The sequence below is a fragment of the Kogia breviceps genome, chromosome 2, assembly GCF_026419965.1.
Source record: "Kogia breviceps isolate mKogBre1 chromosome 2, mKogBre1 haplotype 1, whole genome shotgun sequence".
Taxonomy (NCBI): Eukaryota; Metazoa; Chordata; class Mammalia; order Artiodactyla; family Physeteridae; genus Kogia; species Kogia breviceps.
This window is the reverse complement of record NC_081311.1, coordinates 128,240,946-128,268,249: the sequence shown is the minus strand read 5'-3', so window position 1 is coordinate 128,268,249 and position 27,304 is coordinate 128,240,946. Positions and strand designations below refer to the sequence as shown.

The following is a 27,304-nucleotide window of genomic DNA, read 5'->3' as shown; positions in this document are numbered from 1 at the left end:
GATGAGATGTTGGTTTTATAGTTATGTTTAGAAAAAGTCCTTATCTGTTAAAGAATTTGTGGGTGAAATGATGTGAGTTCTGGGATTCTCATTAAAATACATCAGGAAGAAAATGGGCAGAATAGAGGAAATAAGATTTCTTATTTTTGGAACTGAGTGGTAGGATGTGGCTTATTTTTGAAACTGGGAGGTCCAAAATAGATGTTATTATCCTTTTTCTCAATGTAACTTGAAATGCCTGTTATGCAAAATTTTTAAAAATTAATTTTATAAACAGTGAAAAGACGAGGACATATGATAGGGAAAGAAGGTGATAAGGAAGGAATAGTCAGGGAAATGGAAAGATGAGTAAAGAATCCTAACCTGGTGGTTCCGTTTGGCTCAGTGGCCTTGAAGCTGGCTAACATCTTGAATGAGAAGAAGGGAGGGCTGAGATGTGAGGCCTCAAGGGAAACCAGCGTTTAAGATATGAATGGCAGAAGAGGAAACTCCCCATCCAAGGAGACTGAGCAGATCCAATCCATAAAAGTAAAGATAGAAGAGAGATGGAGCCTCTGAATCCCAGCTAGGGAAGAACCTAGGGAATGGACCAGTTGATGCCACCCTCAGCATTCTCAGCATCACCCAAATTGCCGGGGGACTGGGGGATTCCTAGGCCTCATCTCAGGTCAATCAAATACAAATCTTGGTGGGTGAGGCTTCAGTCTGACTTCTGAGGAAGCTCCCCTGTGAATCTGAAGGGTAAGGTAAGGTTACAAAGAGTTAGAACCTTAGCCAGAGGCATTTTGGTGATGGACCGGATGGAGGGGGGAGATGTGGAAGGAGCTTTGTAGAGTGCTCTTTCTAGAAAGTTTTCCGTGAGGGTATGAAGAGGGTAGATATGGGAGGACTTGGGGCCGAGGGAGGTGGTGGCTGCTGAAATAGTTGTTACTTATAATAATGTAAGAGAGGTTTGCCTATAAATTGGGAGGATGTGAATGGTTCCTTATGCAGGATGATGACTGAGTGGTCAGGCCAAGCATGAGGTTAGGCGCCCCCTGCCCAGTACCAGATAGGTTATTTTTTTGCCAAGCACTTGAGTTTTGATGGTTTGGGGAAAGCTTGAAAATGGTCATCATGAATTAGATGTTCTTTCTATTGGTTAATATTTTGAATTACACATTAAAGGAGGAGAGGTACTCAAGTCTTTGCATAGGTACCTCTGCTTCTCAAGTTCTGACTGGGCCTTTGCGCTCATCCCTGAGGAAGAAGGAAGGAGTGGGGTTTTTATGGCTGACGTTGGCCCTTTTTTCTTATTCAGCACTCCTCCTGCTCCTCTTCACATTCTGTTTTCTCTATTTTAGTTTCCTTTTCTTCATGTTCAGGTGACACTCTTATATGTGTAGAACCTCCAAGAGGGGTTGCCTGGTACAGGGTGGTGCTTTCCAGTTATTTGCTTTGGGACTGACTGTTGGAGGGATCTCTACATTTTCTGGATTTCCTAATGTCTGACTTCGAAGGTTGTGGGGAGAGGACTGAGGTGAGTACCCTGTTCCTCCTGTTTTTCTCTGCCTCCGTGTCTTTTTTCTTCATAATACATTGGATTCATCATTTCTACCCTGTAGGCTTTCTACCTCTGTGTACTTGGGAGCATCTTGTCTCCTAGATTTCATTTCTTTCTCCCCGCTTAGTAGAGTGCGTTTATTTTTACTTTTAAAAAATTTATTTATTTAATTTTTTTATTTTTACTTTTAACATGCCATTAATTTCTAATTTAGGTCAATTGAGCGTTTTGATTTTTTTAAAATAAAATTATTTATCTTATTTATTTATAGTTTTGGCTGTGTTTGGTCTTCGTTGCTGCGTGAGGGCTTTCTCTAGTTGTGCAGTGTGTGGGCTTCTCACTGCGGTGGCTTCTCTTGTTGTGGAGCATGGGCTCTAGGCATGCAGGCTTCATTAGTTGTGGCACACGGGCTCAGTAGTTGTGGCGCACGGGCTGCTCCGCGGCATGTGGGATCTTCCGGGACCAGGACTTGAACCCGTGTCCCCTGCATCGGCAGGTGGATTTTTAACTACTGAGCCACCAGGGAAGTCCGAGCGTTTTGGTTTGGGTGGGTGGTTTTTTGGTTATGAAAGTTTTCTGGTCTCTTTCTGTGTGGTATCAGAGCCTCTCCCTGTCTTATTTCCCCTCCTCCTTGTTTTCTGTTGTGGTTACTTCGATGCTAACTTGTTCCACTTGTACACTGACCCTGTGTACACGGCTCATTTTCTTTCTCATGATCATATTTATACTTTAGATGGATATATTTAAATGAACAGCTGTGCATTTGTTGAGTCATACCACAATTATCTGATTCTGCTTTAGCTGCTCCAGGGGCAAAAGCATATTTCAAGCTAAGTTGTGAGAGAATTCCGTTAATCACATTCTAACTGGGGGAGGGGAGAGGAGAAAGACCACTAAGAAAAGTCTTTTTAAAGATGAATGTTAATTAGTTGTTCAGTTATTTTAGAATAGATTGATTTGGTTGCTATTTAAGGTGTCACCTGAAGAAACTTTATAACGATGTAAATAACTATAAAGGTTTAATGATATCAGCCAGGCTAAATTCTCTGGAATTGTTGATGTGGGGATAAACTTAGTAGCTGGTTTATTTAAATAGATAAGCGGTCTTTAAAAGAGTTTCTTTCTGCAAAGACTGGTGTTCTTGACTCAGCATTCCTTGAATTCATTGGCTAAATATTTTGTTTTAAGCTTCCTGAACAGATAACATATGATACAGAAAATATTACAACTTTCTTTTTCTTCAAATCTATTAATTGCTAATTATAACCTCTGATTGAGGCTTTGGCTTCCATCAGCCAGATCTATTTTTCTCTTGACACTTCCTCAGGACTTTCTGAAGGTTATTAATAGGCATGGAAGCATGGCTTTCCAAATAGCATCAATAACTGTTAGGAGACTAGTGGGGGGAGATGATATGTCAATTCCTGACTCGGAGGAGATGTATTTTCAAGCTACAGAAGCTGTCTCAGAGGTCATTGGGGATGGCTCTGGGCAGATCAGCTGGTGTCTGCAACTAGAGATCCAAGCAGTCCTATCCAAATGGGATATTGTCCACCAGGGAGTTGTCTGGTATACCCAGAGTCTGCCAGCCGTCTTTTTGTTTGGCTGCTTCTCTTGGATGACACCCTTGAAAACTGAAATCCAGGTTACAAATGATATCTTTTAATTTATCTCCAGTACCTGGTTGCAGCTATGTTACATTGCAGATGAGGAGCAGCCCTCTCCCCCAGTCATTTCCTGGCCAGCTTGTAAAAAATTCCTTAAACCTCACTCTCCTCTCCCCACCCAAACCAAAGTGTAACATAGACCAAGATGTTAGAATTTAATGTGTTTTCATGTACATTGAGTGCCTCGTATGTGCCAGGATGGGGATGCAGCCATGAGCCAGACAGCGTCCTCACTCTTGTGCTGCTTAAACTTTGGTGTGTGGAGTAAGGAGGGATGGGAGAGGGAGAGACATAATAAAGACCAATAAACTAATACATAAATGACAGATGTCATGCAGCGTTAAGTGCTGTGAAGAAGACGGCAGGGCGCTGTGGGGTGAGCATGGGGGGGGCGGTCTGAGGCAGGAATGGGCTTGAGTGTGTGTGGGCCACGGATGAGAAGGGCTCTGGTCAGGCTGGTGTATAAAGGGTGGTTTTTCTCACCTCCACAGAAATCTGCTCTAGTGCCTCTCATTTTACAAAGAGAGAGAGAAATAGACCTCCTTGGTGCTGACGTCTTTTTTATTTAATTTCCCCCCCACCCTTCAAATTATTACGCGTTAGTCACATTAGCCTTAGAACTGAGACAGTTGTGTCGGATGGCAGTGCCTGAGATACCATTTGTCTGGTAACAGGAGGGATAGGAAGGGTCTGCACTCTTAGGCTAAAGGGGAAACTGCAGGCAGTGAGGAATGCAGCAGAGGGCCGAGAAGGCATCTAACTGAGGGCTTTGGGAGGAGGTGGGATTTTAGATGGACTTTACCGTTACTCATCCAAGAGTTTCACTGGTGGAGTTGGGGGTGAGGATGGGGGGATAACAGGGTCCTTTCTACCAGTAGGTTAAAAAAATAATAATAATAAAAGAAAGTCCCAGTTGGTAAACTGGAGGGAGAGGAGCCCTGAGCTGTCTAAGAGAATAGAACAAAACAGCTGGGAGATGATGGATCCTATCAGTTGAAACAAAGCGGAGAGCCGTGGCTATTTGATACAGAGGGAATGAAGTGGAAGACGAGGGACAGTTTCCATGTAGTCAAGCGCGTCGAAATAAAACCGAGACTTGAGATACCAGTAAGGCATGCTGTGGGTGATCAAAACATTGGAAACCCAGAAGCTTAGCTTAGTTATTATCTTTATATTTGGTAGGGGTGTAGCAAAGTCAGTTTCGTCCTGTATACAATTAAAGTAAGTCTACTGGGGTTTCTTTGGTTCTTACATGGTAGTGTATCCTTTTACTTATTTTCATTCAGTTAGGCCTCATTTACCTACCCTTGCCTTTTTTTTTTTTTTTTTTTTTTTTTTTAAACCAGATTATATTATTCTTTTCCTGGCCTTTCCAAACCACATCTTGGGTCCATCTGTCACAGCTGGAATGTTTGTAGTGTAACTCTTTCAGTCAAAACCCTTTCTTTCCTGAAATAATCTGTAATTATTTCCTCTAACTACAGGATGAACTGATCCAGGGGCTGGATTTCAGTTCTGTAGGACTTGTCCAAGAAGCTATTTGTATTCATCTATCTTGAAAGATCAAATTACATGCTAATATTCTGAAAGTAACACCCCACCAGAAACCCTCCCGAAGCAGTGAAGTCTATATAAAACCAAGCCCTGGCAACTTGCACATTGCCAGTTCAGACAGAGCGTGGTGTTAAAAATATTTCACAGGTCATTTGTGAACTGGAGAAAAGACCCTGACTTAACTTATATGGTATGATGCTTTGGTTTAGCCTTTCTTTGCAGCTATAACTGACAGCCCATGTCTCTCGCCACCCTTTCCAAAGGCCCAGGTAGTTTGGAGCAAGCTGTCCTTGGGTTCTGTCTCTGCTTGTTGAGCATAGAAGAGACATAACTCTTGTCACATAATGGCTGATTTTTGTCCCCCTTGGAGGTGGTGGTTGTAAGTATACCTTCCCTCAAGATTGTATGTTTAGAGTCTGTATTGCTGGATCTAATTCGCCTCCCAAATGTGCCCGACTTAATGCTAATGCCTGTTTTTATTTTATGATGCGTCACAAGAGAACTGAAGAACGGGGATGGCAGGGGGGAGGTAGCAACCACTTGTGTACTAGCAACGTGGCTTGTCTTCCCTTTCACATCAAGATTTTTTTTTTTTTTCCCCTCAGGGTCAGGGGAGATAATCTGAGGTTACAAGGTATGTGAAATTAATTTGAAGTTAGAGAAATGGAAAGCGGGCATGATTGAAAGGTGGCCCAAATAACCATGAGTAAAGATTGTTTTCTGAGAGGAAAATCAAGATGGGTAAAGCGCACAACGTGTTGAAGCTTGGATAAAATGTTAAGGAAGACTATGGTTAGTTCCATAGTTTAGGAAGCTGAACTATGGCTGGCTGCTTTAATAAAGGTTGTGAGCATTTGTTAATTAGGACCTGAACTCTGGTCACATGGCTTTGGGTTTGACTTTGTGTGCTTGAGCAAGTTACTTCTACCTACCCATTTTCTTGTCTGTAAACTGGGATTAATATGAGTATTTATTTTAGAGTGTTTTGGGGAGAGGTTGAAAGAGATAATACATAGGATCCCTAAGCACAGTGCCTGGCTGCTTAGTAAGTGGCACTACTGTTACTGTAATAATGATGTGCTGTTGACAGAAAACTAAGGGAAAGCAGAATCACTCTACTTCTTTTCTGCTTTGCCTCTACCTTTTATATTAAAGAGAAAGATTTTTTTTTTTCTTATGGAAGGCATAGCATAGGCCATATAAAAGAGACATAAAGAAAATAAGTGTCATGGAACAGTTGTGATAGTCCTCACCAACGGTGAATGAGTGACTTCACGTGGATGGTGAAAAAGTCATTAAAAATAGGCATGGGTGGGGGCTTCCCTGGTGGCGCAGTGGTTGAGAGTCCGCCTGCCTATGCAGGCGACGCGGGTTCGTGCCCCGGTCCGGGAAGATCCCACATGCCGCGGAGCGGCTGGGCCCGTGAGCCATGGCCGCTGAGCCTGCGCGTCCGGAGCCTGTGCTCCTCAACGGGAGAGGCCACAACAGTGAGAGGCCCGCGTACCTCAAAAAATAAAAATAAAAAAAGGCATGGGTGAATGTACAATCCATCTTTCAAGATTCTTTCTAACTTGGAGAGTGTTAGAAATTGAATTGAGAAGAGTATCAAGAAAGTCCCTATTGAACAAGTAGGTGCTCAGTAGATTATGTGTTGAACAAATGGACAAACCAAATGAGTCTAGGCCACCAGGCTAGACAAATGAACATTTTGTAGAATTTTCTGATGGGAAAGAATCTCAGGGTTCATCTTATAGCTTTGCTTTCATCCTCAGCATACAGATAACAAGTTGTTTGCTGTTCATAAGTTTAGGTTTTAGAAATATCTTTTATTCTTATAGTAGATTATCAACTATATTGCTTAATATGAGTTCTAAAGTTTGCATATAGAAGTGCATTAGACTCCTGGTTATTCTGTGACTGACATCAAAATGCTTTGTGATTTTTGGGGGGATGTATTGCAGTATATCTATGGCTTTATCCAGCTGTAAAATTGTGATGAACGAAAGAAGTGCCAAACTTGGTCTCAAGCCCACATGTGTTAAAAATTGAGCTAAACGCTAGCTCCCTAACTGGATGTCAGTCTGATCTATAAATGGAGTTTGAAAAGTACCATAGGATTTGGAAAGCAGCTCTGTTTTGTCCTGGTAGTATGCCTGTTTTGAGTACAATATCATGGGACTGTTCTGTCTCCCAAGGGAGTAGTCCTGAGACACTGTGGAAGATGGCACTGATTTAAAGAGGGTACCTTAGTTAAGACCCGAGGTCCCTAACCTTTTTCTGCATAGCTCTTTGCCTTGTGTCTGAAATATTAAGATCAGTTACCAGGGCTAGAGGGCCTTATCCAAGAACAGAAGGGAGGTGGTATATACTGGGGCAAAAATTTATACTCCAAACCCTTCAGATAATATTCTGTAACCCCCAGTAGCCTGAGGTTTTGCAGTCAGGGATTTTAGCCTTAGAATATTGCAAAAGGATTTGGTTGGACCTAAAGGAGATGGATGCTGAAGTACCTTCTGATCACAGTTTTATGTCTCATTTAAAAAATATTTCGTTGTGCACACAAAGTATTATTCCTACATGAAATAGATATCTAATGCCTTCTCCCTTGACCACTAGACTTATTGTTGACTTCCTTGATGTTACAGAGTTTCAAGAGATTTCTAAACCTGTGGAGCAGTAACATTTTTGTCAGGTATCGATCCAGTGCCCAGCCTAAAATACCTGGTACCATCTGGTTACCTGGTGTGCTAGAAGGACTGATCATTTAAGAGTAAGGCAGTGCTTCTCAAAGCATGGTCTGAGATCCTCTGGAGTTTCCAAGACTTTCTCAGGGGTTCCACAAGGTCCTGCTTCTTCCAGTCACATATACGTCTTCATGTACGAAGTTGGATTCTCTTTCCTTCAGCTGGTACAACATGTCATTCCAGATTGAATGAAGAATCATATATGAGAATCCAGTTGCCTTCTACTAAGCCAAACATTATAGAGGTTTGCAAAAATGCAAAGTAATGCCACTTTCCTCATTAGACCTTTTTGTGGAGGAAAATACAGTTCTTTTTTTAATTTAGAAAAAAATAGGGTAATATATTTTGTTATTTTAAAACAAATACAGTATGTAAAACATTCTCCATTTTAATTTCTAATAGAGTAAATATTGGTAGAAATAACGTACATAGACAAGTTCCTTAGAGTCCTCAGTAATTTTCAAGAGTATAAAGAGATTCTGAGACCAAAAATTTTTTAAACTACTGGAGTAAAGCATCCCTGAACTATTGAATTATTGCCGCTGTCTTTCCCCGCTACCCGTTCATCTTTTTGGCCAGCCCACATCTGAAACTCCTTAGCCAAAAATACTTGAGTGCAAGGGAGATGAAAATTACTTTTAAAGACAATGTTTCTTTTTTAGTATATTTAAAAATTCGAAATAGATCCTTGGGGCTTCAAGTTGGGACTTCAGCATATTGATGTTCTTTATATGTAAAATATGATCAGGAAATTTATTCCAGAACATTCTCCTCTCTGCATTTCTTTTCCCTTTCCTTTTGCAAGTACCATTTTTAATAGCTGAATTAACTGGTCAGCAGAGACACTCCAGACACTGAACAGAATGGCAACCAGTAAATGCTGCTGACATTTTTTCCCAAAGATTTTTGGCAGATTTTGAGCTATCTATCTATAAACAGCAGATTAGTTTGGAAGCCTGAATTTATAACTCCTTTTTTCCCCTGTTTTCCATTTAGGAGCCTAAATTATTGTTTTAATTTTTCTTGCACAATAATAATCAATTAAAAGGTGTTTAGGGGCATGGGCTTTTGTTGGCTTTGTGACAGGAAAAATTGTCAATGGTGATTGTCTTTTAGAATTCTTTCTTAAAATAGTGAAAGAATTCTTGATTTCGAAGCTTGAAACTTATTAACTGCTGCCTTTTATTATTACCTGAACTAAATTCTAGAGATTAAAGTTAACAGAGATGATAAATGTCTTAATCCTGCTATTCCTTTGCAGGTGTGTATGTGCTTTTTTGTTAACGGGTGGCGGGGGGGTGGGGTGAGTAATTCCCAATTCTTTGGAAATTAAACTTAAAATTGAGCTGATTAGTTCAGGGAGAATTTGAATTCAACGACTATTAAATGTGCACCTACTTGGCTCTAGTAGCAATGAACAAAATAGACTATAGATTTTACTACCATGAAGTTTACAGTGCAGTGAGGGAGACAGATGTTCAAAAGCACACACTCAAATATGAATATGTAATTATTAATTATGATAAGTGCTATAAATAAAAATTAACAAAGTAATGTATGAGAGTGTAATGAGGGCATATGAGGGTTTAGGCAAACTTCTAGAAGGAAGTGACATTTAAGTTGAGGCTTGAAGGTTGAATAGGAATTTGCCAGGTTGGGTCCTGAAAGAAGGGCTCAATCACTGGGAGCTTCATATATACAGAGGTCCAGAGATAGGCAGGGAGCTGGCTAGTTGGTGTGCCTGGGAGAATGGGGTGGAGCGGGGCCTTGACAACAACGAATGTAGGGGGCTTACTAGGGCTTACCATGTTTTACCCAGGTTCTGGCCGGGGGCTACCTCTCCAGCCTTCTTGGGTTTTCTCTCCTTACTCTTCTCTCTAGGCTCCCTATGTCCTAGCCTGGTGTTTTTTTTTTTCACATGTGAAATATGTCTTAAGTCCTCAGGAAACACCAAGCTTCCCCTGGCCCCAGGAACCGTGTAGAAACCGAGAAGCTGTGCCTTTTTCCTTAAATGCCCTCCTGTCTCCACCACAGAGTGCTCCGCACCACAACACACACACACACACACACACACACACACACACACACACACACACACACACACGAGCTCACATACTCTTATCCTTTTTGTAGTACCTCTTACTCACCTTTCTGGTTCCTGTTTATATATAATCTACCCAGGGACACTCCTCCACCCTCCAAAAAATCTTAAATTGTTTTGTTAGCAGTGTTATTTAACCATGTTTCTTCCTAACACTTATTTCAGTTTTTAATTGTGCAGTCTTTTGGATGATTATTTGACTACCACCATACATAGATTGTAAGTTCTGTAATAGTAAGGACCATGTTTGTATATCTTTATCATTCTAAGTTTTTAATTTCTAGTATATAGCAGGCTCTCAATAGTTGTTGAGGGAAGGAAGGGAGGGAAGGAGGAAGAAGGAAGGAAGGACAGACTGGGAATTAAGGATAAGACTGAGATATAGTTCAATACTTTTCAAAGGCTTTTAATGATATATCCCATCAGTTAAAAAGTTTTTTGAGTGTGTACCCTCAATATGTATGTTGCTTATAAGTTTGTTTGCTTTTTTTTTTGCTTATAAGTTTTATATAAGGTAAAACTATGTGTTATAAGACATACATAAAATAGAAATTTTAAAAAGATTTAAGATGAAATATTTGAGGTATGGCTAACGGTAATGACATTGTATTATTGATGAAAATCTCAAGCTACTCAGGATAATGTTTATTGTTTATGATACTGGATGCAAATCAGTTTTTAATGTATTTTTAAATTCTGAATTTGGTGAGCCTGCTTCATGTCACAGTGAACTGAATGTTAATTGCTTTTCTTTAAACTGATTAACAAAGAACCACTAGGAATAGCCATATCAGTTCCACCACTTTCTTACTCTTCTGTGGTATTTTCATTAATAACATGTTCAATCTGTAGTTTCTTTAATGGATTTAGAACACTTGCAATTTGGGGAGGGCTCATTTCATTATATCTAGCCATTACAACCTGAAATTCCACTTCAATAAACCCTCAAGAGTAAAGGACATGGCTGTATTCTATAAGCAAACAATGTCCACTCTTTCACATTGTGAAACTCCCACTTCTTCTGCAAGATACCTCTTGTAGTGGACTGTCATAAGGGACTGAGACAGAGACCAAATAAAGGATCGTTATTTATCACTCTGTTAGACTAAATCAGTTTTTATAAGATACAAGTTTTAGTATTTTCATCCCATAATTTAATGCATTGTCTTGTGTCGCCCTTGGATGCATGCACCCCTTTTGGGGGCAAGTAGGCTAGTGCTGGAGATTGACGTAGACAAATGATTGATCGGAGTGGTGTTAGACCAGTGCTGGGGGGTTGAAATCACTGCTGAGGGACAGGTGTTGCACCAAGCATTTGCCTTTTGAGCTAGATCATGAATGGCAGGGTAGGAGAGAGGTGGAGGGGGAGGCTCAAGACATCTGGGATGGAGGGAACCAACAGGGCGTTTTCTGTTCGGAGGCACAGAGACAAGATAGTGATGGAGGGGCCAGCACTGGTTATGAGGGTTCCAGGGTGAAGTGAGGCATTTGCATTTATATCAAACAAGGGCTTGCTCTAGAAAAGATCTATGTGAGCATGGAAATAATAGTAATAATAACACAGCAACAGTAGAATGGGAGTCACTCAAATTCCATGTGCTTTTAAAAATGTAAAAGGAAGGTCCACGAAACTCTCCTTTACCCCCTTCCCTCACCTTGCTGTTAGAGAAGGGTTAGTCTGAAATACAGCTGTGGACAAATTGAAGTGAGGGATGGTAAGATAGAATAGAGGTGCAGGGAATGAACAGTCAGACTACTAACCAAAAAACTGATTTTAAGAAGATGAGTCAGAAGCTGTCCATTCCAAACAGCTTAGATGGCAGTGGGCTTTTGCTTGTTTCTTTGAAGCTTTAAGAGTAAGATAGCCCATGAGCCTATTCACTAAAGAACTTTACCCGCTTTCTCTTTATTTTACCATCCAGAAAATTGCAACTAGTTCAAGGTTTAATTTTTAAAAATTATTCTCTGTGATAAAGAATTTGTGTAGCCAAACTCTCATCATATTTCCAAAATTTTATAGGAATTATTCAGATAGAAAAGTTCTTTGTTGTAACCCCTTGACTCAAAACATTGAGCTTCTGCCAATGTAGTTTTAGGGCAATATGAACTTAAAATTTATATCACTTATCTTATTTTCTCTCTGTTATAGTTTCATATATTAAGATTTTATATGATTTCTTCATGTCTTGATTGTGTCTATGCTTTGTTAAATTTGAGGTTAATGTAAGAATACATTGCTTTGCCATAGATGAGGGATAAGTTACAGTTTTGTGTTGTGTTTTATTTTCTTTTTTGGGGCTTATGATGATGTAGGTTGCTTCACCTCTAATCCTTTTAAAGGAAGGCTCAAACATAGTAATTTGGTTTGGATTATTCAGTCACTTAATCTTTAACATTGTGTTAGAACTGTCTATTCGTGCTTCTTAGAGTTTTTAACTTGGTGCCAATTTTGCATTCCGTGGCATAAAATAAAATTCAAACCTAAAGTCCTTTAGGAATGCCTGGCCTTATAGCTGAGAATTTTTCATGCCCCTTTTGAGTTCTTTGTTAGTGGGTAGACTCAGAGAAAGTTGCCTCAGAGTGGCCACCAGTAGGAGGTAAATTTGATTAACTCTTTAAGATGATTTATTTAGATCCATGTAAAGGGTATATGTTTAAATGTACTAAGAAATAAGGCAACATATGTGAGGGGGATTTGTAAGAAAGGCCTTGAACGGCAGTTTGAAGATGGTATGCTTAATTTAATTTGTCATCCTACAGTTAAATTTTTTGTTTTACTGATATCTCTTTTTTTCCCTCCACAGTTGTACAATGGTAGATGGAGTGATGATTCTTCCTGTGCTAATGATGATTGCTTTCCCTTCCCCTAGTATGGAAGGTAAGTGGCTCACAACTGTTTGGGGTAGGATGAATATACTGTGTGTTGTTTGGCTTACTGTAAACTAGTTTGTTCTTAATCCTATCAGATTTAGCAATCCTTCCCTCCCCCCATTTTAAAGTCTTTATTATTTTAAAGCTATGTTTTAGGTTCACAGCAAAATTGAGAGGAAGATACAGAGATTTCTCATATACCCCCTGCCCTGACACATGTATATCCTCCCCCATTATCAGCATCCCCCCAACCAAAGTGGTACATTTGTTATAATTGATGAAACTGCATTGACACATCATAATCACCCCAGGCCGTAATTTACATTAGGGTGCACTCTTGGTGGTGTACATTCTGTGGGTTTGGACAAATGTATAATGACGTATATTCATCATTATAGTATCCTACAGAGTATTTCACTGCCCTAAAAATCCTCTGAGCTCCACTTATTTCTCTCTCTCCACTTCTGCAACCCCTGCCAACCACTGATTCTTTTACTGCCTCCATAGTTTTGCCTTTTCCAGAATGTCATATAGTTGGATTCATACAGTATATAGCCTTTTCATATTGGCTTCTTTCACTTAGTATTTTGCATTTAAGGTTCCTTCCTGTCTCTTCATGGCTTAATAGTTCATTTCTTTTTAGTGCTGAGTAATGTTTCATTGTCTGGATGTACCACAGTTTGTTTATCCATTCACCTACTGAAGGCCATCTTGATTGCTTCCAAGTTTTGGTAATTATGAATAAAGCTGCTATAAACATCCATGTGCAGGTTTTTGTGTAGATATACGTTTTCAACTCCTTTGGGTAAACACCAAGGATTGTGATTGCTGGATTGTATGCTAGAGTATGTTTATTTTTTATTTTTTTTGCGGTACGCGGACCTCTCACTGCTGTGGCCTCTCCCACTGTGGAGCACAGGCTCCGGACGCGCAGGCTCAGCGGCCATGGCTCACGGGCCCAGCCGCTCCGCGGCATGTGGGATCCTCCCGGACCGGGGCACGACCCCGTGTCCCCTTTATCGGCAGGCGGACTCTCAACCACTGTGCCACCAGGGAAGCCCATGTGTTTAGTTTGTTAGAAACTGCTAAGCTGTCTTCCAAAGTGGCTGTTCCATTGTGCATTCCCACTAGCAATGTATGAGAGTTCCTATTGTTCCACATCCTCATCAGCATGTGGTGTTATCAGCGTTCTGGATTTTGGCCATTCTTATAGGTATGTGGTGGTGTCTCATTGTTTTAATTTACACTTCCCTGATGATGTATGGTGTGGAGCATCTTTTCATGTGCTTATTTGCCATCTGTATATCTTTATTGAGGTGTCTTTAAGGTCTTTGGCCCATTTTTTATTTGGGCTGTTTGTTTTCTTATTGTTGAGTTTTCAGAGTTCTTGGTATATTTTGGATAACAGTCCTTTATCAGGTATGTCTTTTGCATATATTTTCTCCCAGTCTGTGGTTTGTCTTGTCATTCTTTTGACATTACCTTTCACAGAGCAGAAGTTTTAATTTTAATGCAGTCTAGCTTATTAATTATTTTTTTCACGGATCATGCCTCTTAAGTTATTGCCATACTCAGTGAGGTAATCTAGGTTTTCTCCTATGTTATCTAATAGGAGTTTTATAGTGTTGTATTGTACATTTAGGTCTGTGATCTGTTAATTGAATAATTTTTATGAAGGGTATAAGGTCTGTGTCTAGATTTCTTTTTTTTGCATGTGAACATCCCCTTTTTATACATATTTGATAATGTCCCTTGATTTTCTTGGAGTGCAACTTATACACACCATACCTTTCTTATAAACATAAATTTAAAAAATTCAATATAATTCGCTATCTGAAATGAAGAGAAAATTCTCTGAAAATAATATGTAATTAAATGTCATATAATTAAAATAATATGTATAGACAAATGTAATATAATCTAGTGTAGTTGGGCATAAGTACACTAGAAGATGTAATGAAGTAACAAATGTTTGTATAAAAATATATACCTATACACACACATATAATAATCTTTGATGTCTTAGAAAACAGAAAACGTATTGGTACTAGGGTATTGTATCGGTGACTTAATTATCACAAGTGATCTTGCCTGCAGTGCTTGAATTTTCTGACTTGGTGGACAAATTTTGGTAGAATCCCAACAAAACAGAGAACTGTTTGTCCCTTGATTTACACAGTGGTTATATTTTGAGAAAATTTCGTATGCATTAAGACAGTATAAGGCATGCTTTGTATTTTTATGTATAAAAGAATTAGGTATTAGGTTCAATTAATTATACAGCGGTTTTCATGTAAATGAATGCTTAGTGGGTGGGCCAGTGAGAACCTGAAGGGGCACAGGATAACTCTTAGTTGTGTGGGATCACACAGGCATTTTAGGGCCTAACTCATTCTCACTATCCTCCCTCCTCCCCATTTGCAAAAAGCTACTTAGGGATGGCACTGCCTCTGTGGAGTCCACAAGAGATAATCAAGAGAAAAAGAAAATAAAAGTTGCCTATAATTCCCTGCACTTACATGTAATTGCTTTTAGCATGTTGGTGTAAATCTTTCTAGGTGTGTAAACAAACTCTTATTTTATTGTGCATTGAGCAGTTTGCACTTTATTTTATAAGGGTTGCTCTATGAGGAGTGGTGCTTACAGTATGAATCTCAGCCTTATTGTGATCAGATGGGCCAGTAAGACTAATCCCCCTCTTACAGGCTCTTGGGGGTATAGTGATCAGTTCTATACACTTGATAAGTTTCCAAGGAGGCATATAATATAAGTTAATGTAGCCAACACTGTGGAAAAATCAGTGCTTGATATACTAGAAGTCTATTTTGTTATATATTAGGTGTATAATATTTGATCTGTTCCTCCCTCCTTCTCATGTTCATTGACATGTATTATAGTCAGGGAGCCACTAGCCACATATTGAACACTCAAAGTGTAGCTGATACAAGCCGAGATATGCTTTAAGTGTAAAATACGCACTGGGTTTTGAAGACAATAAAAAATGTGAATTTTATCTGTTCCTTTTTACTACTATGAAAATTTACAATTATATAAAGCAGCTTACATTAAGTTTCTATTAAAAAACGCTATCGTCAACCACTTTAGGTATCCATAGTCTATATTCTTCTCTAAGCATTGTTGTTTGATACAGTCCAATAATACTGCAGTCATTTTAATTAGTGCCAAAAAGATATGAAATAAGGATCCTGCGTGGCAAGTTTGAAGGAGTAGGAGGTGTTTAACCAGAAGAGAGGTTGGGTCCTAGGTTGAAAGAATTACTAAGAAGAAATGGGCTGGGAATATTTGCTGGGTTAATAGTAGTTCTCATCTGAGGGGTTAATTTTATCCCCCAAGGGACACTTGACAACGTCTGGAGATGTAATAGGCAAGTTGCTAGGATTTTTCCTCTTTTTAGTTGCTACTTAATATGGTCAGTAAAAAAATAAAAAATAAAGAATGTTGTGAAATGAAGTCCCTCTGAATTCTGTATGCTTCCCTAGGTATGGTAGCAGTTCTGTGTGGTCGGACAATCCTTCAGGTTTCATGTGCTGTCCTGGTGGACTCTTGGTGTGGGCATGACAGAAAAAGAAGAGTGGAAGAGAAATTGAGGTGGAAATGTAATATGAATAGAGAAGGGGAAGTGGAGAAAGAATGGAGAAAGAGAGGTGAAAAGGGCGTTTATGGAACAATGTTAGCAACCCAGCCATTGGTTGTTTTTTCCTGCTTTAAGCTTTTAAGCTGCCCAAAGGATCCAGCAAATGACCTCTTAATCTTAATGCCAGAGTGAAGATCTGTAATGAAACAAGTTAGTCTGGCTGAAATGGAAATGGATACCACTAAGGTTTTGCTATTGAATATAACACCAGCACTAAGATGTTTACAGATATGGAGAAGAACACATCATCCTTTCGTTGCGATAGCTTTTTTTTTTTTTTTTTTTAAAAAAAAACCAATATCCAGTGAGTGCTACAACCTAGGGTACTCTGATCTTAGTAGCGGTGGCCTTAGTCTTGTCTTCCCTCAATGACTCAACTCCTAGTTAACTATCAATGGCATATTCTATGAAAAGACTCTGTTTTTGCATATTTACTAGAAAAATTTTTTTTAAAAAACCCCTGAGAACTAATTGTAATATACTCAACATTAGTCATAAAGCAAATGTCAAGTACAAAATACTCGTAAATAAATAAGGCAAATAGGGTAAATAATAGGCCAAATAACTAAAAACTTTATATTAGCCTCATAGATTGTCTAGTACAGGGCTTTAGACTACCAAGTTTTTTTGTTTTAATTTATTTATTTATTATTTTGGCTGTGCATGGGCTTTCTCTAGTTGCAGCGAGCAGGGGCTACTCTTCCTTGTGGTGTGCAGGCTTCGCATTGTGGTGGCTTCTCTTGTTGCAGAGCACGGGCTCTAGGTGCATGGGCTTCAGTAGTTGTGGCACGTGGGCTCAGTAGTTGTGGCTCGGGGGCTCTAGAGCTCAGGCTCAGTAGTTGTGGCGCACAGGCTTAGTTGCTCCACAGCATGTGGGATCTTCCTGCATTGGCAGATGGATTCTTAACCACTGCACCACCAGGGAAGCCCTAGACTACCAAGTTTGAAAGGAAACAGACCCAGGTTTGATGTTTGCAGAGCAGCTATGGCACCTTATTAATTGGGCTTCAATGGAGCTAATGGCATTCTTGGTGCATAAATAAGAAAATCATAGAGATTTTGTTCTCATATATTTTGATGGGTATTGTATTCCTCTTAGTGTATTAAAAACAAACAAAAAACCAGAAAGCTTCTTTCTTTTTGTCTCCCCAAGTACTCCCAGATGTCTTTTAAATATTGATTAGATAGTGTTAACATGTCAAATAAGAAGTCCCAAAGAGTACTTTTGGCGGAGTTTGACTAGTATGGGTGTACTTTAGAACATTTCTCAATTTCTGTGGAATTCTAAATGCTCTGGGGCCAAAAAGACCCAGTAAGTTTGGAAAATACTGCTTACTAGAACTGCCTCTTTGATGATTTATAGGTAATGTTTATTGAGTGGTTAATATGTGCCCAATGTAGGGCTGTTTTATGTTCATTATTTCCCATAATCCTCATCATTACCCTAATGAGATAGGTTAGTGGGAATGTGCTTTTGAATTGGTTAAAACTCTTGCTTAAGGTTATACAGCCAACAAAAGATGTGTTATACTTTGAGGATTGGTGTTCAAGAGTTTCAGTCATTATCAGTCTTCTTCAGAATTTAGTATTTTTTTGGTACCCTAAATTAGCTACATCCACATTCATATTACATCTGGTACATGTTAGAATCCAGCTCAATCCAGTCCATTTGAGAGGCTGAGGTGAGAGCTTCCAATAGCAAATGATGAATCCCTTTTACCTGGATTTGTTTTTTTTATTTCTCTCTCATACCAATATTCATTTTTCATGTTCATTATATATACAACTCCAGCTGCAGGAAGATTTTTATTTGCTCTCACAGAGAAGAGCACTTGAGCCCTAATTACCTGTATATCCTTCCTTTTCCTTCCCATTAATAAGACTAATCATGCTCTAATACTGCTATTATGCCACCCGGGAGAAGTCCATTTTTGTTCCAGAAGCTGCTTGTTTGGTTTTACCTTTGTCCCTGTGAGCATTTGCAGGGACGACCATGACACAAATAACTTACAGTGGAATACTGCTTCCACAAAAATATTTCAAAGCTAAGATGACCCACATTTTATTAAATTTGCAAGCCATAGTTAGATTTTATTGCAGCAAGGAAGGCTGGACTTTTGCAGAGTTTCGTTGCAAGAGATTTTGCCCTGTCTTCGAGAAGATTGCTAAGTACTAAATTATTTTCTGGGTTGACTTGATTTTAATATTTCCAAAGCCATCACTGCTCAGACTTTCCAGCCCAATTACCCAATGAGAGAAGGAAGGAGATCACTTCAATAGACTTTTTGTTAGGGTCCACAAAGGTGCCCCTCTTTGCCACTGGGGGTGAAGAATAGAATAAGCCTTTCTTTGAATTTCTCATTATTGAGAATTCAGGAAGTTTGTGAAGGGGTGAATGAATGTAAGAGAAATGTCTCAGTATTAAATTTGTTGCTCTCATTTCTCATTACTATAATTTATCCCTTTTGTTCAGAATCAAATCTCTTTCATTGACACATCATCATGTGAGAGATTTGTTGGGGAGAGAGATGAGATGCACTGAGCTATTGGCCACTATGAGGACCTAAAATGTAAATATCAGGTGAAGCTGTACACTTTTAAGATACTGCTTCTTTATTGTCACATTTTCTCACCTAACAGAATGAGTATATTATTGATGCAAGGTGAGCTGTGACAAAGCTTCCTTTCAGCTTTTCCTTTCTGGGGAATGTTTGTTTCAGCTGTGGATAGTTAAACTAAAGCCACATCCAATTTTTTTTTTTCCCAGTGAACATTATAAAATGTTCATATTCAATGCATTTTATATGAGAGGAGTTAGTGGTAGGGTGTGGAGAGGACTCTAAAAATTCAATCAAAGTCAAATATTGAACGGATGGGAAAACAAATCCAAGGCCCTAGCTCATTAAATGGTTCCTTGTGGTCAACAGTGAGTGGGCAGTGCGATAGCTTCTAAGCTTCTGTTTTATAAAGATCGGTCTCAGGGGGGAGAGGGTGGATGCCATCTCCTCTTTTTGGAAAAACTGGTGAAGCAGGAGATTTGTAGGGATGGCATGTGTGCTTCTTTTGCTATCGAAAAGTAAACACCAAGGAAAACAAAACATTTAAAAATTAATTTGTAGACTCAAGATGTAGAAAACAAACTTATGGTTACCAAAGGGGAAAGGGGGTGAGGGAGGGATAAATTAGGAGTGTGGAATTAGCAGATACAAACTACTATATATAAAATAGATAAACAACAAGGTCCTACTGTATATAGCACAGGGAAATATATTCAATATCCTATAATAAACCATAATGGAAAAGAATATGAAAAAGAATATAATGTATGTATAACTGAATCACTTTGCTGGATACCGGAAACTAACACAACATTGTAAATCAACTATACTTCAATAAAAAATTTAAAAAATTAATTTGTAATTCCCAAACATTACCAACTGCCCTCCAGAACTTCCCTCTGTAGCCCAGCATGACCTCAGGCAAGCTTCCATAGATAATGGTTATATGAAATAGTCATAATTACTCAGAACTCATGTCGATTTTCCAAGATAGTGTAAGACACAGGGCAGGGCAGCCTTCAAAATTTTCACTGTGACTCAGAGTAAAGAAACATTTTAGAGTTGGACCCAGCGCATCTACATTTAGAAACATTTTGGAGTATGACCCGCATTCATCTGAAAAGAAAATTTCATGAAAGAGTGATTACTCTTACTATGCTAATGTACTCCTGCTTCTTTTTTTTTTTTTTTATTCTATTCAGTTTTATTTCATTTAGAAAGAAAGAAACCTTGTCTTGAACCACTAAATCAATTTCGCTACCCACAAATGGGTCATAACCCACAGTTTAAGAAAGACACCTCCAGTCTGCTCCCAAGAGCTCGCTGCCAGGAAATCCTGGCTGCCCTCAGGTGAAAACTCTGACAGCTAACCCAGATAGTCTCCAGCAAAGCTGGCCCAGACCTTTTAAAAATTTATTTATTTATTTATTTTGACGACTTCACGTAGCCTGACCATCCTGTCTCTGCAAGCCAGTGATTTGACGGGAAGAGGAAAGTTTACATATGTGCCTTCTCAGCCGTGGTCAAAACACTGGAACAGCTGCTGCCTGAGTCTAATCAGCTGAATCGGAGCTCTGCAGAGCTGGGTGTTTCCTAGATCCACGGTAATGCTGCATCTAATTCTTTGTTATGGGTTAGAGGGGAACATGGACTTTCTGAGGATATGTATTTTGGGGGCATGTGGGAAGGAGAGAAGGAATAGGAGGCAGAATGAGAAATTCCTCTTGGAAGGGGGTGGTGAAATTCACCTTAAAGCAAGAACAAAAACCTCTGCTTTTATTTTTTATTCAAATGGTGATCTGGAGCAGGGAGTAGCCTCTTTTATTTATTATTTGCTGCATTTGTTTACCTTCTGAATTCTGGTATTTACACTAAGCCAATATATATAAATGGAAAAAAAAATCACACCCCTTTGGTAAAGCTATAAGGAATAGATCGAGAAAAGAAAAAAAACCTAACAGTCAGTCCAGTTTAAACTTTGGCTCCTGTGATGTATGTAATGCCGCAGGATGCAATGCAGAGTTACACAGTGTTTATCTTTAACATTACATCCTGGTTCATATGCTTCACGCTGTCAGTTTTGCACAGGGTTAGGGTAATTTTTGATAATTCAGTGGTGTTGCTAATCAGAGTGTCTTCTGAAAGGAAGGCTCTTGCCCATGCATAGGAATCAAGCCTTTCTCAGGAGAGAGGCAGAGTCAGACACCATCGTGAGCCGCCTTCTTCCTTCTTACTGTGTTTCTGTATGTGGGTTACCTCAGCTCTCAAGAGCCATTACCACAGAGCCATGCTTAGCAGTAGCAATGTGGTGGTGAGGAGTCAACCATGCAAAGTGAGGCCTAGGGTGAGAGAGGCCAGGACGTGGTGGTGGTGTTTTCTAGTCTCTAGTGTCTAAAACAGCGCCTGGCATGTATTTGGTGCTCAGTGAATATTTGACAAATGAATGAATAAATAATTCTCATAATACAGAGAAGGTAATAAGAGACCCAGGAACTGATCTGGGCTGGGGACAGGGTAAGAAAGCACATCATCCTTTCAAAGAATTTATTCCAAGTTTGGGAAAAGAGAATCAGTGATAAGACAATCTTACATTCTTGCAGTTGATAAATTACCATGAGCACACAGGGTAGGCACTGGTGATGTCAACATACCTGGAAGGGGTTTTTGCTGTCAAAGAGTCACAGTCTAGTTGGAGGAGACAAAGGTTACAGCACAGAACTAGGGGTGCTGGCCGGAAGGGCCTTCATGGCACACCAGGCTGGGATTGGGGACAGGCAGGGTTTGGGAGGATGAACAGGCATTAGACCAGCAAAGGAAGGACCGAGAAGGACTTTTTAGGCAGGGGAAGGGCCAAGCCCAGAGAAGTGGGGGGATACAGGTCACCACCGGGGTGGTCCAGCATGGCCAGAGCAGCCTCCTGAAGGCATTCGGGTTGAGGTTTGAGGCCCTGCTAGCCTGGCAGGGCCTTGTGCATGAGGCGTTTGTCTTCGATCCTGAGAGCAGTGAGAGCTATTGAAAGATTAATTAGATGCACTTTGTGTGCTTTGAAAGAATTTTGTGGTAGAAGTGGATCACAGGCTAGAGCAAGATTAGAGGTGAAGGGACAGGAAAAACTAGTCCTCCTGCAGGGTCTGGGGCAGACAGGCTCACATGCTGCCTTTTCAAAGGCATCTCGACTATAGCAACTTGATGGTGGCCAACAAAACAAAAACAAAACCCTTAGTTCCAAGAGAAGACCTTTGTTGCAGGTAGCTCACAAATAATAACAGCAGCAGCAGCAGCAGCAGCAGCAGCAGCAGCAGCAGCAGCAGCAGCAGCAGCAGCAGCAGCGAACGACAATAATCTAATACTAATTTCCGTATGAAAACAGAAGGCTGAGCTGCTGACTTTCCTAGCAACTTTTGCAAGACATTTAAATCCCTCTAGCTGGTCCTTTGTTCCCGTGTTGCCATGGTGTGTCAATAAGCCCAGCTCAGAATAACCCGGGCAGTGACATGAGAGGTGCAGCTTGCTCTCAGGCATGGTGGCTGGCCAGGTTACGCTGTTTTCATTGCTCCCGTCTTGGGAGGAGGACTGGGCAGCTGGTTGCCCGGGCAGCTGTGGAAGGTGTATGTCTCTTGGCTGCCCAGAGTTTGAAAGGCAACCAAAACTTGCCTGCCTCCTGAGCATGTGCAGCTCACGTTTGAGCAGATAGCAACTGAAAATAGCCCGTTGCACACCTGTCCCTTGTACACCAGCCCCTGGCCGACTGCCATTTAGGACAGTCTGGGCTCCCTGGGTGGATAGGTGAGGGGCTGAACGGATCTCAGGGGTTCTTAGGAAGATCCTGGGAACTTTGGCCCTGGCTTAAAAGGAAACGAAAAAGCAGCAGGCTCCTCTGAGCCAGTTCCACTGGGCACTTTTGTGGTTAGTGGGTGGCCACAGTGCTTGCATATGTGCAGTATGTGCTGAAGACGCCATACAGTTCTCTGTGCTCGGCTAAACTGGGGTCCGACAAACAGACTGAGAGGTACATGTTTTCTCTTGGAGGGAAAGGCTTTCCTAAAACACTCCTAGACGGTAGCCATCATGGTGTACCCTGCCTCAGTTTTAGACAGGGGAGGCATTGAGTTAAAACTATTTTGTTTGATTTTCTACGTGCTCTTTAATCCCCAACGATTGTCAGTAGATCACTTCTACAAGGTGGCTCTTTGCTAGATTATTCTTTCTCAGCGGTCCACATGTGGGCACAGAATAGAATCAACATGTTAGGAGCTGTCTGTTTCCCTTTGGGACCCTTTCCATGTCCTTCCGGGCTTTCATCTCTGCTGCGGGCTTGCCATCATTGGGCAGACTTGGCACGCCGATGTGGATGGAAGCAGGCTCTGGAAGGAAATACTTCTGAAATGACTGGTGGTACTCAAGCTACTATTTAAAAGTGACCCTTCTTAGAGTCTTGGGTTATCTTTAGGCCGTCAGTGCTCTACAGCCACAGGAGCCAAAAGGGAGTCTGTGGAAACTCTGGCCTGTTGCTCTCGCCTTGGTTTGTGTTTAGATATTCTTGCTCCTCAGCCAGTGGCCTCGTGACACATCTCAGATTTAGCTGCCTTTCTTCTGCCAAGGTCCAAGATTATTGTGGAAGCTGGGAATGGTGTGCTGTGCCACAGAGACTAGGGTGTGGGGGGAAGGCATGTGTGTTTAAAAAGCCAATTCTGTTTTTTTTTTTTTTTTTTTTTTTTTTTTTTTTGTGGTACGCGGGCCTCTCACTCTGTGGCCTCTCCCGTTGCGGAGCAGAGGCTCCGGACGCGCAGGCCCACTGGCCACGGCCCATGGGCCCAGCTGCTCTGTGGCATGTGGGATCTTCCCGGACCGGGGCACGAACCCGTGTCCCCTGCATCAGCAGGCGGACTCTCAACCACTGCGCCACCAGGGAAGCCCTAAAAAGCCAATTATGGTTCACAGCATTCTGAAGAAAGGCTTTCTGTTTCTACCTTGAGTGTAGGCACCTGGGGCCTTTCTGTAGGCTCCGGGGTGAAAAAGAATAAGTTCAAAATGACCTACACTCAACTGTCTTATGGTGACTGTAGGATCTTTAGTCTCTGATGAGGAAGCCAATCTTAAGCGTGTTGAATTTGGGAGTTAATGAATTCTTGTGAACCATATTAATTAGACTGATGGGGTAAAGAAGAAGGGCAAGACAAAGATCAGGTTGTAAAGGCTGGAATACAGATGCACAAGGCATGTATTCATGGGACTGAAGACATGGGATTCCTTCTTTCTTTGACCTTTCATGGAGATCTGGACCTGGTGCGGCTTTGGGACATGACTGGGAAATTGGGAGATAGGGAAGCAGCAATATCAGAGGCTTGGGCTCTGCCCCAGTTTTTCACCCTTGGATATCTTGATCTCTTTGGCTTCATTTGGGCTGGAAAGAAAATAGCCTAGAAATTACCTTGCTCCCTCTGTGCTTTTCTCTGGGGTGGGCATAGGGTAGGGAGCTAGAGAGGAAGAATTTAGCTGAATTTAACTAATTCTAGACATTTTCGCCTTTAGCTCTGGGTGCCACGATGCCTAGAGGCTGGCATTCTAAGACTGTCGTTAACAAATTGGAGCCGTGCCCATCTTTTGAAGGGTTTATCTCTGTGATTTGAAAGCTTCCGGAAAGGGTGTGGGGATGTGGTGGCGGCTGGCGGATGGTAAGCAGAGCAAAGGTTGGCAGCCTTGGAGGTTCTGTCCCTGATTCCCAGCGGAAGAGGTCGTGTAGGGCAGTGGAGGAGAAACCGAAGTGGGAGCTGGGCCTGCTCTGCTGTCCGTTCCCGTGTGGAGCCCTCGTTTAGGGTGTCCTGCAAAACCAGAATTTTCAGTGTAGAGCCTGGGTAGGAAAGCCTTGCTGGAGGGGCCGTGCACTCCCCAGATATCCCAGGAGGAGGGGGAGACAACCAGAAAGAGTCAGGAACACCTTTTCCCACACTGTGATCGGAGCTTCTAGCCCAAGACGTGCTATAGATGGTACCACATCACTGGCTCTCCTGAATCTGAACAAGGAATGACCTCTCTGAAATGTTTATAATTCCTCAGCTTTTTTCCCCTTCTTCAGTCTGTAGTCCTCTCTGTTACTCTCCCAACAAGCAGAGCTTCACTCAGATGCAAGAATGGTCAGTACTGTGTGGGGTGGGCTGCGGTGGGGTGCTTTTCATTAGGCCTCGTAATCATCTGTTCCTCTGAAGCGACGATTCAAGAAGTTTGAAGACAAAATGAAGAAAGGGGTCATTATTTCCCCCCTTATGAAGGAGTCGCTTCACAGACATGGCATACGTGTTAAAGCTAAGTCTTTGCTGTGTTCAGGGAATCGTAAAAAGCATGGAAGAGACAGACCAGTATCATCTTAGGTCATACCCCACAGTGCTCTTTAACTTGTTAGTCATTTAAACACAGACTGAGTTTTCGGCTTTGAAATAGAAGGTGAGACTGCTGCAATAGGCTTAACTTACATGGATTATTTCAGAGACCAGGAGTCAGCCCAGCCACAAAATAAACAGATGGAATTCTTTTTTTTTTTCTTCCCCCTCTCAGCTTCAGCAGTTCAAATGCAGGGTGACTTAGGAATCCTTATCACCTTCAGCAAAGCAAGAAGGGGAAAATGATGTAATTCACTCTTCCTCACTCCCTGCTGAAAATGCTATTGTTTTCACTGATAGGAGAAAAAGGGCAGCAGAGACCAGGGGCATCTTTTTCCCTGCTGAGTAGGCAAGTCCTGCAGGACCTCCCTAAACTGGCTGAAGCCAAGGTGCTCGTTGTGTTGTGTCATCCTCATCACCGTAGCATCATAGTAGCCAAAAGTCCTCAATCAGTCATCCAAGGAAGGACCTCCCATAAAAGCCTTGCTGTTCTATTGATGTATTAAATTATGCCTTGTTTTTGGAACTCTTGCATTTTACCTCTTTCCTCCAACACACAAACAAGCAAACACAAAACCTACCACACCACAGAAAGTACTAATTTTCCACACTTGCAAGCCCGAGGAGGTGAGCAGGTGTGACGCTGTGGCGAGCTCCTGTAGGGAGAAGGGGTTTGCACAGACACGCTGGCTCGGTGACTAAGCCTTGCCTGAAGATCTCTGCTGACATTTAAAGACTTTATAGGCTCAGTCTTCTCTGAAAACCAGCATCATGTCTCTTCCCACCTCTAAATCCTGTCTGTGAAGAGAAAATTCATTCTGAAACAAACGTTCATCAGGCTTGTCCTCCTGCCAAGTGCTGAGGCAGCTGTGGACAGCGTAACAGTGAGCAAAGCAGGCTCAATTCCTTCCCTCATGGGGCTCACGGTCTGCAGGGGAGACTTGGATGGTCAGCAGCCATGCAGACACACGTATGTGAGTGTAGACAGGTGGCTCCTGCTTTACATTTGGGTGTGTGAACAAAGGCTTCTCTGAGGAGGTAACAGGTGAGGTGAGATCTGAGGAGAAGACGGGCACACACTGGGTGGATGGGGGCGTCGGCAGGGAGGGAGCCGAGCATCCCACGTGGAGGGAATTGCACACCTAACAGACCTGAGCTCCTGAAGCAGGAGGAGCCCTTCTCAGAACTGAGGGGATCTGAGGGGAAGCTGAAGAGGCAGAAAGCAGGTCAAACAGGGCTTTTGTAGGCCGGGGTGACCACTGTGTCTCCTCCTTTTTTTTTTTTTGGGCAGTTTGTGCAGCTTGAGGGATCTTACTTCCCTGACCAGGGATTGAACCCGGGCCACGGCAGTGAAGGCACCGAGTCCTAACCACTGGACTGTCAGGGAATTCCCTGCATCTCCTTTTTTAGGGTCATGGAATCAAGCTTGTTAATCTGAGTGGGGGTGAGTCTGGTCAGCTCAGTGAGGGAACACTGGAGGAAGAACACATTTGGAGTGGAGGCATGATGAGTTCAAAATTGTGGAAACCCTACCATCATTTCTTGTTGTCATTATTCTAATTTGTATGTGATCCTATTCAAGTGCCTCTATTCTCTCTCTTAACTCCTGGAACATATTTGCTTCTTGGCTTTTACAGCTTTACCAAGTATCAATTTCTCTGATCAGGAAAAAAAAAATATATGATTTGGTTTCTCTAAGTGGATGTTTTATTATAATGAGAGCATTTAGGTACTTGGGTGTCTTTTATTTCTGGGAGTACAGCCTGCCTTCTTGCCAGGCCATCAAATGCCCTTCACTAGGCATTCCGGACAGACCTTTGTGTTTCCGTCTTAGGAGCAGGCTTGCTGGCAGTGATACCTGGCATTGCAAAATCCTTCCGTAAGCCTTTGTTTAATGCCAGAGATCTCAAATGCTTTCAGATTCTGGAGGGGTGCCACACTGCACTCTCGGATTAGGAGCTGATGGAAGGACTCCCGTATCTATGAGCCTAATATAAGCTGTCATTTCAAATGAATGAATCGTTTATACTGTTGGAAAGAGTCCAGGGATGTTTGGGGTTCCTTTTTTAGCCTGTAAAGTTCTGAGCTATTGGACTTTTATAGCAGTAGTCTAATAACTGCCTATTATTTGTGCTGCTTTGAGTTGAGCCTACAACAGATTCAGCCTGTTTCTTTTGCTGACTCCTGGGATCACGGCTACAGGCTGGTTGACTTGGACCATTTTCTCATTTGTC

The 27,304-nt window shown here is 41.4% G+C and overlaps 1 protein-coding gene across 2 annotated transcripts in view; it reads left to right on the top strand.

The window, feature by feature from the left end:
* Positions 1-27,304, top strand: part of ACVR1 (activin A receptor type 1) — a 127,831-nt gene that overhangs the window by 58,749 nt on the left and 41,778 nt on the right. The window contains exon 3 of one of the 2 annotated variants that reach the window (XM_059052013.2): positions 12,414-12,487. In XM_059052013.2, the coding sequence (XP_058907996.1) occupies positions 12,421-12,487 (67 nt within the window). In that variant the 5' untranslated portion in view covers positions 12,414-12,420. Of the gene's footprint in view, positions 1-12,413; positions 12,488-20,214; positions 20,298-27,304 lie in introns of those variants that run through there. The other variant, XM_059052014.2, reaches the window with a different exon arrangement.